General features: G+C 45.1%; 1 protein-coding gene across 5 annotated transcripts in view; it reads left to right on the top strand.

Moving 5' to 3' along the window:
* The window catches only part of LOC118724854 (cytochrome P450 4A11), a 34,939-nt gene that overhangs the window by 19,420 nt on the left and 2,057 nt on the right, over positions 1-13,462 (top strand). For 3 of the 5 annotated variants that reach the window (XM_045584572.1, XM_036448533.2, XM_045584573.1), the window contains exons 2-12: positions 1,815-1,956; positions 2,712-2,756; positions 3,218-3,345; positions 4,583-4,707; positions 5,028-5,182; positions 5,584-5,690; positions 5,776-5,966; positions 6,070-6,203; positions 7,437-7,501; positions 7,642-7,718; positions 10,627-11,490. In XM_045584572.1, coding sequence (XP_045440528.1) covers positions 1,815-1,956; positions 2,712-2,756; positions 3,218-3,345; positions 4,583-4,707; positions 5,028-5,182; positions 5,584-5,690; positions 5,776-5,966; positions 6,070-6,203; positions 7,437-7,501; positions 7,642-7,718; positions 10,627-10,795 — 1,338 coding nt within the window. In that variant the 3' untranslated portion in view covers positions 10,796-11,490. Of the gene's footprint in view, positions 1-1,814; positions 1,957-2,711; positions 2,757-3,217; positions 3,346-4,582; positions 4,708-5,027; positions 5,183-5,583; positions 5,691-5,775; positions 5,967-6,069; positions 6,204-7,436; positions 7,502-7,641; positions 7,719-10,626; positions 11,491-13,462 lie in introns of those variants that run through there. The other 2 variants (XM_045584571.1, XM_036448534.1) reach the window with 2 other exon arrangements.

The following is a 13,462-nucleotide window of genomic DNA, read 5'->3' as shown; positions in this document are numbered from 1 at the left end:
AGATACATGCCCTTGACTGGAATCGAACCCGAGACCCTCCAGTCCCCAAGCCGACGCTCTATCCATTGAGCCAAACCGGTTTCGGCAGATTTTTTTTTTATTTAATTTCCTTGGTTTTTAGATTCACTTGTTGATAGTTACGTATTTGTTGTTCATAATTTTTATCTTTATTTACTTTCTCTTCCGAAAGAACCCCCTTCAGCAATTCATATAATTCTGGTTTGGTGGTGATGAACTCCTTTAGCTTTTTTTTTTTATTAGTGAAGCTTCTTATCTGGCCTTCGATTCTGAGTGATAGCTTTGCTGGGTAGATTATCTTTGGATGTAGGTTCTTACTATTCATCACCTTGAATATTTCTTGCCATTCCCGTCTGGCCTGCATGGTTTCTGTTGAGAAATCAGCTGACAATCATATAGGTTCTCCTTTATAGGTAACTACCTGCTTTGCTTTTGCTGCTTTTAATATTCTCTCTTTGTCTTTTGCTCTTGGAATTTTAATTATGATGTGTCTTGGTGTGGTCCTCTTTGGATTCCTTTTGTTTGGAGTTCTGTGTGCTTCCTGGACTTGTAAGTCTAATCTTTCACCAGGTGAAGGAAGTTTTCTATCACTATTTCTTTCAGTATGTTTTCCATATCTTGCTCTCTCTCATCTTCTGGGACCCCCATAATTCTGATGTTGGTTCTCTTGAAGTTGTCCCAGAGGTTTCTTACATTATCTTCAATTTTCTGAATTCTCTTGTCTTCTTGCTTCTGTGGAGGTGTCTTCTGTTCCAACTCTTTGACTTGATTCTTGTGATCTTCCATTCTGTTTTTAGGACTCTGTATAATATTTTTTATTTCAGACAATGTATTCTTTATTTCTTGTTGATCCCTTATCATTTCTCATTGATTCCTTATTAATTCTAGTTGATCCCTTTTCATATCCTCATAGGTCTTATTGACCTTTTCTAGGAAATTCTTGAAAAACCTTATAGGCGTAGATTTGAACTCTATATCCAGTCGCTTTTTGCCCTCCATTTCTTTCGTTTGTGATCTATTTAGTCTTGGCATTTTCGCAGCTTCCCTGATGGGGCGGAGTTTCAGGGTGGAGCCTACAGCTTTGGCTTCCATCAGCCAGCCCTATGTGGCTCCTGAGTCACAGGATCCTTCAGTACTCACTGCAAGCGCATCTGAGAGAAAGGTGCCCTCGATTTTCGCCTGCTACCAAACAGTCTAGGCTCTCCCCCAATGAGCCCAGTTCAGTTGGAAGTGGGATTGGAGGTGGTGTTCAGAGCAGTCTGGAGCCCCTGTCTCCTTCCCGCCAGGGCAATCCCAGGGCACAGCCAACCATCCCTTCTCTGTGTGAAATGTGAGCGCCTCCAGGACCTCCTTTCGCCGCTCCCCCAGGGTTCCGCCTTACAGCCCAGCTCCCTCTGTGTGAGCCTGGGTCCCCAGGGTCTGGCCTAGAACTTGGGTTCAGAGCAGTCGAAACTGGGTTCCAGCACAGTCGGAGCTTTTATCTCCTTCCCGCTAGGGAACGCCAGCCAGGCACTCAGCTGCCCCTCCTCTCCGGCTCAGTCCTCTCTGCGCGCGCTGTGTGTCTCGGTACCTTAGGCTTTTACAGCTCCTCTGCGCTTCCTTCTGATTTTCTCCTGTTTCTCATTGTAGAATTTCCAGTCAGTCGACTTTCCTGTAGTTCTGGGTAATGTCCATTTTATATTTTAGTTGTATTTTATTGAAATTGTTGTGTGCGGCTGCGCTAGGTATTTACCTGTGCAGCCATCTTTTGCATTCAAGAGAAAGATTTTATTGACTTTTCTTTCCCTTGCTTATAGTTCCAAAAGGACCAGGAGCTACAACAGTTTCAGAAATGGGTAGAGAAATTCCCATGTGCCTGTCCTCGCTGGATGTGGGGGAGCAAAGTCATCCTTGTGGTTTATGATCCTGACTACATGAAAGTGGTCCTGGGAAGATCAGGTAAGACAGAAACTTTCATTGTGGCTGGAGCAGCTCTTTCCTCTTGGGTACATGTTATTTGGGTTGTGAAATTCCAGAATAGTTTGCAGTTCTGCCATCATTACCTGAACCCTCTATCAACTACCCTGCCTGCCCACAAGCAAGCTTAAGGCTAATAATATCTCTCTAAACTAAATGCTTAAAAAGCTGTGTGAGGCCATTATTTTCTTTTCCTTCATATTCTCTTTCTCTCTCTCTCTCTCCCTCTCTCTCTCTCTCTCTCTCTCTCTCTCTCTCTCTCTCTCTCTCTCTCTCTCTCTCTCTCTCTCTCTCCCTTTCTTAGATTGAGATGATCTGTTATGTAAATTTGCCCAAATCTAAACAACAATTTATTTTCAGTCCTTACTTAAGTTGGGTGGGCACCTTTAAGTGTTTGATTTTTCTGAGGCATGGGATGACTAAGATTCCACAAATGGTAGGAAGACCAGACTGCTGTGTTTTCTTTGGCACTGAGGATGGAATCTATATTTCTGGCAGATTTATCATCCTAGTCCGATTGATGTTCTGCTGCTGTGACACTGAGTCTGCCTTCCTGACACACAGTGACTATTAGGACAGAGAGATTTGGGGATGGGTGGTCATTAGAGAAAAATTGCCAGCTGACAATGATTAGGAAGCAATGGCAGCCCATGTTCTGGGCCACAGCTGCCTACTGGGGACTGCCTGCCTTGTTTGGTCCCTTCTAGGTTCCTATTATGCCCTACATTTTCTTTCAGACCCGAAGAATCATGGTTCATACAGATTCCTGGCTCCCTGGATTGGTAAGTATGTGTAATCAGGACTGCTGTTCTCCTGCCAGGTAGACTTTCCAGGAGCTATCTCTTCGGCTCACAGAGAACAGCTAACCAGCACTATATTACCACCCTCATCTCTGAATCAAGTCTGATTCATCCCTTCTGGGTGGTGGTGATGACGCCTCTGAAAGTCAGCTTCTTCCCATCACTTCTCAGTGCTCTCCAATGTTTTCAGTGTAATAATCATTTATGGTCTTCTATGACCTGCCCCTCTACTCTACTTCAGCCTTTATCTCACAGTTGTCATGATGACATCTTATTACCTTCCATTTTGGAAAATTCATCTTTCTGGAATGTACTGGCTTTTCCTGCCTTTGCCCATAATTTGCCTTATTCTGACACCTTTGGTTCCTCCCAAATTGTCCCGAGTCATCCTTCTGATTAGATCTCTCCTCCCTCTCCCCCTCCCATACCTTTCTGCGGTCCAGGATATGGTTTGCTCCTGCTGAATGGGCAGACCTGGTTCCAACACAGGAGGATGCTGACCCCAGCCTTCCATTATGACATCCTGAAGCCTTACGTGGGGCTCATGGCCGATTCTGTCCGAATGATGCTGGTAAGTCCATCCCTCTCTCACCTGCTCACACCCACTGGCAGCACAGCTCATATAGTCCATGCTAAGATACGTGTGTCCTTCAGACATCCATCACACACAGCTGGTTACAATAACATGCTCATATCCCACAATGTGACAGAGTTTCCCCAAAGTGGATGGAACAGGATGTACCTGGCACCAACTTAGATCCACATTACTTTGGTCATTGTCAAGAGAAAGCAGAACCATGGTAGAAACAGGGTCTGCTCTCCTTTCACCTCCATGTCTTCAGTATAGTGGACTAGAGCAATAGTCATTCCCCTGGACAACAAGACAAAGGCCACTATCAGGCTTGGGCAGTGGCAGCTTCAGAGACAGGGTGGACATCCCAGGATGTCTTTCCAGTGGACTCTGGCCTGGGGGCCAGGGCTTGCTTCAGCATGAAATGGAGCCACTCCATGGAAGGAAATGGAGATTACATCTGCACTCACAGACCCAGATCCTGATCTTACCAGCTATGCTCAGCTAACATTTGATGAGGGAAGAAATTAAAGTCTCTGGTGCTCTGTCCTTAGCAGCCCCAGTACTGGCCACTTAGGTTACCTCTTGCCTTAACATTTGTTTCCTAGAGTAGGAGTACACCTGTCCTTTAGGTCTAGCTCAATCTCAGGACAGAGAAGATTCACCCTTTTTCCTGAGTAATAACATTTTCTGGTCTGATAAAAGGTAGTTACTATCATAATTTATTCCAAAAATGAAAACTAATTCAGACTATTATGAAGGAACCTGTTTAATTATATAATCAAATTTTATGAGAATGCAGTCCTCACTTTACTAAAATTTGCTTTAAGTCTTTTTTTTTGGTTGGTTTTTTGTTGTTATTGTTTTTAATCTGCATCTAAGTGTATTTTTTCCATTGAGTTTTGGAGAAAGTGGAAGGGAGGGAGGGGCAGGGAGAGAGAGAGAAACATCGATTTGAGAGACACATTGATAGGTTGCCTCCCCCGTGGGCCCCAATTAGAGCCTGGGATAGAACCCACAATCAGGGTACATGCCCTTTACCGGGAATCGAACCTGTGACCCTTCAGTGCATGGGAAGATGTTCTAACCACTGGGATTACCACTGGCCATGGCACTTTACAGTCTTAATATATTACAAATGCCTCTGTTCTGGAAAGTAAGGTATCTGGAGAGACAGACAGAGAGCAGAGGTGCCCTGGGGGAGTAGAATAGGTTTCATGTCTAACTCCCACCACAGGACAAATGGGAAGAACTCATCAGCCAGGACTCCCATCTGGAGATCTCTGAACACATCTCCTTGATGACCCTGGAAACCATTATGAAGTGTGCCTTCAGCCAGAAGGACAGCATCCAGACAGACAGGTCAGTAATAATCCTTCAGCTACAGGGTTTTTATTTTTACCAAAAAAAAGAAGAGTTTTTTAAGAGCTCCTGACCATGGGCAAATTCCAGTCCAGATCAAAGCTTGACTCAGCCTCAGATCTCTAATGCCTGACAAAGGGAGAAGCCTGGTTACTCATGGCACTTATATAGGACTGCAAGTCTCCAGGACTGTAAGAGCAATGAATACCTCAGCTTCACCTGTACCCACTGTTTGGGGAAACTCCCACCTAGAGCCCCACTTCATCTCTAGATCAGAGGCCTCCCAATACCCTTGTCTGTTCTGTATCTCCTCTCTGCAGCAAATCCCAAACCTACATCAAGGCCATTAGGGATGTGAAGAATCTCTTTACTTCTCGAGTGAGGAATTTCTTTTACCAGAATGACATCATCTACTGGCTGACTCCTGATGGCCGCTGGAGCCAACGGGCCTGCCAGCTTGCCCATCAACACACAGGTTAGATTCCACCTCTTGGGCTTCTCCTCTCCTTCATTATGCACATCTCAAAGGCACTGACCCTCAGGAAGAGTATGACCTCTCCTGACCTTTGGAACAAAGATGTCAGGGTGCAAATGACTGTGTGAGAGTTTGTATGTCTTACCACATTGGTGACGTCACCCCCTCCAAGCATCATTCAAGCAGAGCTTACTCCATGGGTATGCTATAGAAGGGAAGCCTGACTTGCAATCAGATGGTGCTAGATCTTACACTCCTCATGTGCACACTCACTCCCACACTCATCCTGATTCACTGGCATTCATATTGGAACAGGGTGGGAAGCAGATGGAGTCACTGTGGGTTGCTCTTTCTGGGCATCCAGTGCTCAACTCTTCCTTGGAACCACTGTTCTGGGACAGACAGAGTGATCAAACTGAGGAAGGCACACCTACAGGAGGAAGAAGAGCTGGAGAAGATCAGGAGAAAAAGGAACCTGGATTTCCTGGACATCCTCCTCTTTGCCAGAGTAAGTGTCTGTAAGAGGGGCCTGAGGCTTTGCCCAGAAGGGCAGAGGAGGGGGAAAGAAGTGCACTCTCACCTTCCTTTTCCAGATGAAGAATGGAAGCAGCTTGTCTGACAAGGACCTCCGTGCTGAAGTGGACACATTCATGTTTGAGGGACATGACACCACAGCCAGTGGCATCTCCTGGATTCTCTATGCTCTGGCTTCCCACCCACAGCATCAACAAAGGTGTCGCCAGGAGATCCAGAGCCTCCTAGGGGATGGTGCCTCCATCACCTGGTGAGTGCTCAGGAAATGGGAGAACCCTACCCACTCAGCTAAACAGTAAGCTCTGGTCTGCCTGGGCCCTGCCTGCCCTCAGATTGGGCTTCATTCATTTCAGGGATCATCTGGATCAGATGCCCTATACCACCATGTGCATTAAGGAGTCACTGCGAATCTATCCTCCTGTACCAATGGTTGGCAGAGAGCTCAGCAAGCCCATCACCTTTCCTGATGGACGCTCCTTACCCAAAGGTCCGAGTTTCACCATACTCACTAACCCATGAATTCTGCAGGAACCCCTGGCAGATCATAGCCACATGTCCTAGAGCAGTTCTGAACCTCTCTGATCTAGTTTCTTCATCATTAATTGGATACTTACTATATAGTTTATATGAAGAATATGAAATGCCTGGCACTGAGTTGGACCAAAGCAGAAGTTCAATAAATATTAGTTCTCCTTCCAACTCAGAGATAATAAATCATTCACCTAAACAGGGTCCATGCCAGTATGACACTTCACATGAAGAGAATCCTAAGCATTATCATTCTCCAGGACTAGCATTCCATCACATGTAGGACCCATGGTTTTATAATGCTACAGTAATTCCATTGGATGGTACTGATGCTCTATAATTCTAACACTCCAGGTTCCCATCCCAATGCCAGATTACAAGACTCTAGGGGCAATTCTGTCTGTGCAATCATATCAATTTTAAAATCTGCCATAACTGGGGTAATATATGCATAACTCTTCTTTGACAAATGCAAAGAACTGTGTAAAAGGCAGTTAATATAATACTGATTTAGTCCATGGAATCTTCCTCACCAGAAAATGTTGGACTCTATTGTGGCTTTTGGAATTTCACTCTAATATTCGAATTCTCTCAAGAGTGGGTGTAGATACAGTTTCTTTCTTATGGGATCTAAGCAAATGAGGGAGATCAGGAAATCCACTGTCATGGGGCTGATGGACCTGTCCCTAAGGAGCCCTTAGGTTGCTATCAGAGAACAACTGATGACCAGATCTGAGAACCTTGCTATGGTTGAAGCCACCCCTTAGCTCACCTTTAGTCTGAATTCTAACCTTGCCACATTCTAGCTGTGTGATCATAGGCAAGTTACTCAACCTCTCTGAAGCTCAGGTGTCTCATCTGAAAAATGGGGATATTAGCACCTCCTTGGAGGGTTGTGGTGAGAATAGATGAGTTAAAGGGACTCATGGATGGCACTTGATAAATGTGAGTTTTACCTTGAGTTGCTCCAAAAGTAGGCCTTCACTACTTTCTTCCTCCTCTTCACACGTGGGTCATGGCTATAGATTCCTAATGTGTACACATGTGCTTTGCCATGTCCACTCCACCTTTACTGCAATAGGATCAATCCAGTCAGAGTGACTCTCATTGTGGCTCCCAAGCTTTTTGTGCATCCATCTGCCCCCTGCTGGCATGTGTATAATCAGTCTTCTCTCCTCTCCCCGCCCAACAGGAATCCATGTCTCACTTAACATTTATGCACTTCACCATAATCCGAAAGTGTGGTCTGATCCAGAGGTATGGTGGCTGTGAAAGGGAGAATGGGCTGTGGAGGGAGGAGGAGATGATCTCTCTAGACAACATCTCCTCCTGTGCCCTCATGGATTGGAAGGAGGGGCTTGACCTTACCTGTCCTGGTTCTACTGCTCTCTCTGCAGGTGTTTGACCCTTCCCGTTTTGCACCAGGTTCTGATTCACACAGCCATGCTTTCCTGCCCTTCTCAGGAGGATCAAGGTGAGTCATCCTAAACTTGGGTGGTGCATATCACCGAGGGCATACCTTGATGATTGTGACCTACACTTATATGTGATGTCTGCTGTTATGCCCTGTTATATTGCTGTGTTGAGAAGAAGGTATTTTTCTGTATTTACAAAAGAAGGTGGTATATCAGGACAAGGCACAAATACTTACTTAATCCACTGATTTTCTCTCAAAAGCTATTGATTGTCATTTTTTTTTCCTTTTTGCCAACGTTGGACTGTGTAGACAGTGGAATGATGGTATATAAATCCCTCTTCATATCTAGAATTTTGCCTACTGGAAATGTCATGCTTATGTGAGTGTGTTAATATGAAGTCCAACTTTTGTTGGGAGACTGCAAAAATAGAGAGGCACATATTCAAAACTCTTCAAATGGCTACTTTCCCAATGGTCTACCATAATTCAGTGTTAGTCATTGCTTTAGAGTTCGGTGATTCTAGAAATTTTCTCACTTCAGGAATATGACTTCTCAGAGTTAAAGTTTTTTATACAAATTAAACTTCAGCTTGCTTTTCTCAGTTATCAGTAATATTAAAAAGGTTTTTTTTTCCTCTTCTCTCAGTGCAGTCCAGAAACTGCCTTTTCTACTTCACTGATCTGCCACTTACTGAATCTGTGATATTTGTGTATGTTTGGGTTTCTAGCACCTTTCTAGCAGTTATGACTACTCAAGCCCTAATCATGAAAGTCCTACTAGCCATTTGAAGAGAGTTTCACTCCAATGTGTGACTCTCCAATTTTGCAGGCTATCCTACAAAAGCTTGACTATACATTGACTAATGTGACTAATATATTAATATTCATGTAAACATGGTTTGTAAATTGATATGCACAAAAGCATAAATACTTTTCCAGGACAAAATTCTTCATAGAAAGTGGGTTGTATATAGCAAAGTTCCAAAGTTTACACAGGCCAACCTTGGCAAAAAGCATGAAAAGAAGGACAATCACTGCTTTGAGGGAAAACCCACTACTTTGCATATGACATATAGCATTTGAAAGGCTCCTTGTGTGTAAAATATAAGGCATACCTAAAAGGATTGAAATCGAGTTGGACTAGTATACTCCAGAATGCCTGCTGTTTGAAAATCTGCTACAGAAGTACCCCTGTAAAATAGTAACTTCCATAAACTTTGGACTTGGTTACTAAAAATAAGCTTTTTCTACCCTAGCTGCTTTGGCTCAGTAGTTAGAACGTTGGCCCAGGGACTGAAGGATGACAGGTTTGATTTCTGTCAAGGGCCCATACCTTGGGAGCAGGCAATCCACATTGATATTTTCTCTCTGTGTCTCTCCCCCACCTTTCCACTCTCTCTAAAAAATCAATGGGCAGAAAACACTTGGGTGAGGATTAACAAAACCCCCTAAAAAGGGAGGGGGTACAAAAAACAAACTTTTTCTGAATGCATAAGTCAATTAATTCTTGAGATGGGAATCAACTTTTACCGAACACACTTTTTACAAATTGTTCTTCCTGAGATTGATTGGCTGTACCATTTGGTTTCTCCCAGGATTGAGTCCTTCCTCATAAACCTTGGCTTGAAGTCATGTGCCTGCCATTAGAGGGCAGGAGAGCGCTAGGCAGCTCAATCCCTAGCTCAGAACTCAGGTTTATTTATTTTTTCTTCTTCCAATGTTAATTTACTTTTTCAATTCAATTGACTTTATTCAAATATAAATGTATCTTAAGTCTGTGTCTGTATGATAAGTCCTGTGCTAGGAGATGGGAAAGATACTGTTGCAGCCTCCAGGAGTTCACAGTCAAGAAACAAATGCCTCTACTCACAACACAATATTCACTTATCCTTTCACTCACTCATTCACTCAGTGAGCACACTGTTCCATGTTCCTTGCACTGTCCAGGGCACTGGATGGTGAGTTATTCTTAAATAAAACACTCATGCTGCTCTGGGGATCTTGGGAGAAAAGGATACCGCTAGCAGAGGCATGAGGGTGGCATGTCATTGGGATCAGACTTGAATATGTGGCAGGCAGAGGTGGAGGGAGGGCATTATCTGTGATCTCAACAGCATGAGCTGAGTTAGGAAGTAGAGCTGGACAGGTAAGATGTGAGTGATGCAACCCATCGAAGGCTTTGATGCCAGCTGTGGCATTGGACATGTCCTACTTGTGATTGGGGGCTTAGAAGGAGTTGAGTTGGGCAGAAGCTTCAGTGAAGGTTAGAGAAGGCAGGAAGACAGAAAAGTCCAGGTGAGGAGACTGATGGATGTCAAGGAGGGACATATCTGCAGTAAAATAGGAAGGCTAAAGAAGCTGGTTGACTGAGGGGATGAGGAAGAGGCAGGAGTCTGGATCATTTATTGGGAGGCAGGTAGTGCAACTAGTTGAAGCTGGCTAATCCCTGGTTGTCCCAGGAAACTATCGTGATGCATTTCTGATTTCTTTACAGTAATCAAATGTCTTCTTCTCTTTGAGGATCAATGTCCCAGTGTGTGTCCCTAGAAAGTGGGGATTAGCCAGCTGTGGTGGTGACCACCTTAATCCATGTCATGGCCTCAACATTGAGAAATCAGAAATTGCTTGTGGAAGGAGTAATTAATAATGATCTTTGTAGTGATTCACTGGACTTGACGTGGTGGCTCAAGTCACTGACCAGCCCCTAACAGGATTTCATGCCTGCTGATAACAAAAGTAGGATTTAGGAGCTACTTCTGGAAGAGAAGTCAAAGATCAGGGGCAGAATGTGAATCAAGGCTTGTGGGGTAAAAGCATGCATGTCTTAAGAGAAAGGGGATTGGATTAACTCAAATCAGAATGCCCTGTTCCTGGTAAGGGCTCAGTGACAAATCCCTGCCCAGCTGAAAACAGGATTTGATACCATTCTTCATGTTGTTTTCCTCATATTCTCATCTTGCCCCAGGAACTGTATTGGGAAGCATTTTGCCATGAAGGAGCTGAAGGTGGCTGTGGCCTTGGCCCTGCTTCACTTTGAGCTGGTGACAGATCCTCTCCAAGCCGCCATCCCCGTCCAAAAAATCGTCTTGGATTCCAAGAATGGGATCCACCTACTACTCAGAAAGCTCCTCTAGTCCTTGTTGGGAGAAGGGCAAGTTCTGCGAAACTCCTTCCTGCCCTTCCCTGTCTATCTACCCAATTCCTGCTTTCCATCTGCACTCTTGCCCTTCTACCTGATGTCCTCCCTCTGGTCCTCTGCCTGTCTGCCCCTCTGTATTTTTCACTTTCTTCCTGCTTCTCCTCTGAATTAGTCTCCTTTAGCTGCTATAATTATTTACCACAGCCTTAGTGACTTAGAACACCACAAATTTCTTCTCTTAGAATTCTGGAGTCAGAAGTCTGACACAGATTTCACTGGAACACAACCGAGGTGTGGGCAGGGCTACCCAACCTCCAGGGCTCTAGGAGAGATTCCCTGTCTTTTTCTTTCCAGCATCTAGAACTGCATTATTACTTCTTTGGCTCCTAGAGCCATCTGCATATTCAAATCCAGCATCATTGTCAAATGTCTCTTTGCTTCTGTCTTCACATTGCCTTCTCTTTTATGACAACGTGTGTGATACATGGGCTACTCAGATGAAACAGGACATAGTCACACCTGGCAGGGAATAGACCGTGGACATTTGGAGAGCCATCTTCAGCCTAATTGGTCCCCATGTGACTACCATCAGTTTGTGTTCCCAGTGGCCTTCTATGTGTTTCCTACCCATTTGTCATCTCCACACCCTCTCCTTCTTTCTTCCTCTTTGGAATAAAGTTTACAATGTCATGTGATGTGTCTGTATTTCTTTATCTCCTTTGTCTTCCCTTTCCTGCCACATTTGGTGACTATGTGGTTGATGGTCCCCTGACCCTGGGCTCTCTATTCCATTTCTATTCCTCCATCAGCCTCTCAAACCAGCTCTGCTATCTTGCTGGTTCTGAATGTAAGTCCTCCTCCTATCCAACCCCATGCCATTCCCAGATCAGAGTCCTGAATGCCATAGACAGACCTTCTGGTACACCTCCTGTTGCAGTAGGATGCCTATTTCTTCTTCCCTGAAGGCTTTCTCCTCCAACCAGGGTTTCTCCTCCCAGTTTCCCGGCCTCCCAGGTCACTGCTCTAAGAAGGGGCAGGGTGGACACGCAGAGTTTGACTGAGATACAGAGCAAGAATGTGAGCTGGGAGCAATGGATCTTGGGCAAGTCCCTGGACATCAGGTAGTGCAGAAGGATTTAGTGGCCATGCTAAGAGAGTGCAGGACAATGAGGACTTTGAATTCTGGGTAGTCAGCCATATCAAATGCTCTAACCACAGAATTTCACAGGAATCAGGGGAGGGACCAAGAAGTGATCCTGCTGGCTTCAGACAATGGGACAAACCCAGGCTGAGTTCATGGCTCATGCACACCTGCATGACACATACATAGAGACAATCCTGTACAGCCACACCATGTGTGCCCTCACACCATATTCTCTCCACACACTCATTCCACAAGTACCTGGGATCAGAGAGGGAGCAGGGTGTGTTAGAGAGCTGGAAGGATAGAGTGGAATTCATCTTGGTGCTCTCCGGTCCCCAACCTCTGCCCTCCCCTCCCTCTTGGAGTCTCTCCTTTCCTCTAGCTCCACAACTCTCAGCTCTATTTCTCAGCAACACATTCCCTCAGACAGAGTCAACACTACCTATGGAGCCTTGGCCAAAGAATTTAGGAACTGAAGGCTCAGCTTACATTCCTCCCTGATGAGCATCTTGACAGGGTCGCTCCCTTTAATATTTAAGTAAAATAATGGCCTCCTTCACTCCTGCCTCACAGGCCTTCTGACAGTGTAAAGATAAGAAAAGGAGACAAGTCTTTTTTTTTTTTAATATATTTTATTGATTTTTTACAGAGAGGAAGGGAGATAGATAAAGAGCTAGAAATGTCGATGAGATGAGAGAGAAACATCGACCAGCTGCTTCCTGCACATCCCCCACCGGGGATGTGCCCGCAACCAATGTACACACCCTTGACCAGAATCAAACCTGGGACCTTTCAGTCCACAGACTGATGCTCTACCACTGATCCAAACCGGCTTCAGCAGGAGACAAGTCTTAATGTTGGGCGCCACCCATGGGCCAGCTTTGATTATGACCACTGGGCTCATAAACCAGGTAACAGCTTTGAAATTATCTTCACTAGTGCAGAGTAAGGTCTATCCAGGGTCAGGACAGAAAGAGATGTTGGTGGCATAGTGAACACTCTGGGTAGGTCTCTGCATCCCAGCTTTAGGTGGGCAAGAAGGTCTAGGTCTTAACAGGGCTTTGCAGGAGCGAGCAGGTGCCCATGGCCAACCTTCTTCTGAGAGGGAAGGCTGTGTCCTTCTTCTGAAAGGGGAGGTGTCAATAGCAGGAAGGATGTGTCTTAAGATGGTCCATCCTGGGGCAACATAGAAACATCTCCACATTCAAGGGCTATAATTCTCTCTTGACCACCCCACATCACCAGCTGTCCTCCCTTCTATGCATGTCTAATTCTTGGACTGGAGCTCACTAATGGCCTTAGATCTAGAACCCTTAAGGTATATGTAGCCATCAGGCAGCTGCTGCAGGGACTACTGGGGAAGGATCTCTGCTTTCTCCCCAGCCTGAGATGCTCCCCAAAATTCCTTCTTTGTATCTCATACCTCACCCAGCCTCAAGGCCTGATTTAAGTGCCAAAATCTTACAGGAAGTTCTCCTCATCATTTTGCCACCTTCCCCAGCCAAAGCCCATATACCC

The sequence above is a fragment of the Pipistrellus kuhlii genome, unplaced genomic scaffold, assembly GCF_014108245.1.
Source record: "Pipistrellus kuhlii isolate mPipKuh1 unplaced genomic scaffold, mPipKuh1.p scaffold_m20_p_2, whole genome shotgun sequence".
NCBI classification, from domain to species: domain Eukaryota; kingdom Metazoa; phylum Chordata; class Mammalia; order Chiroptera; family Vespertilionidae; genus Pipistrellus; species Pipistrellus kuhlii.
The sequence above is the reverse complement of the archived record's forward strand: the minus strand, read 5'-3'. Positions and strand labels throughout refer to the sequence as shown.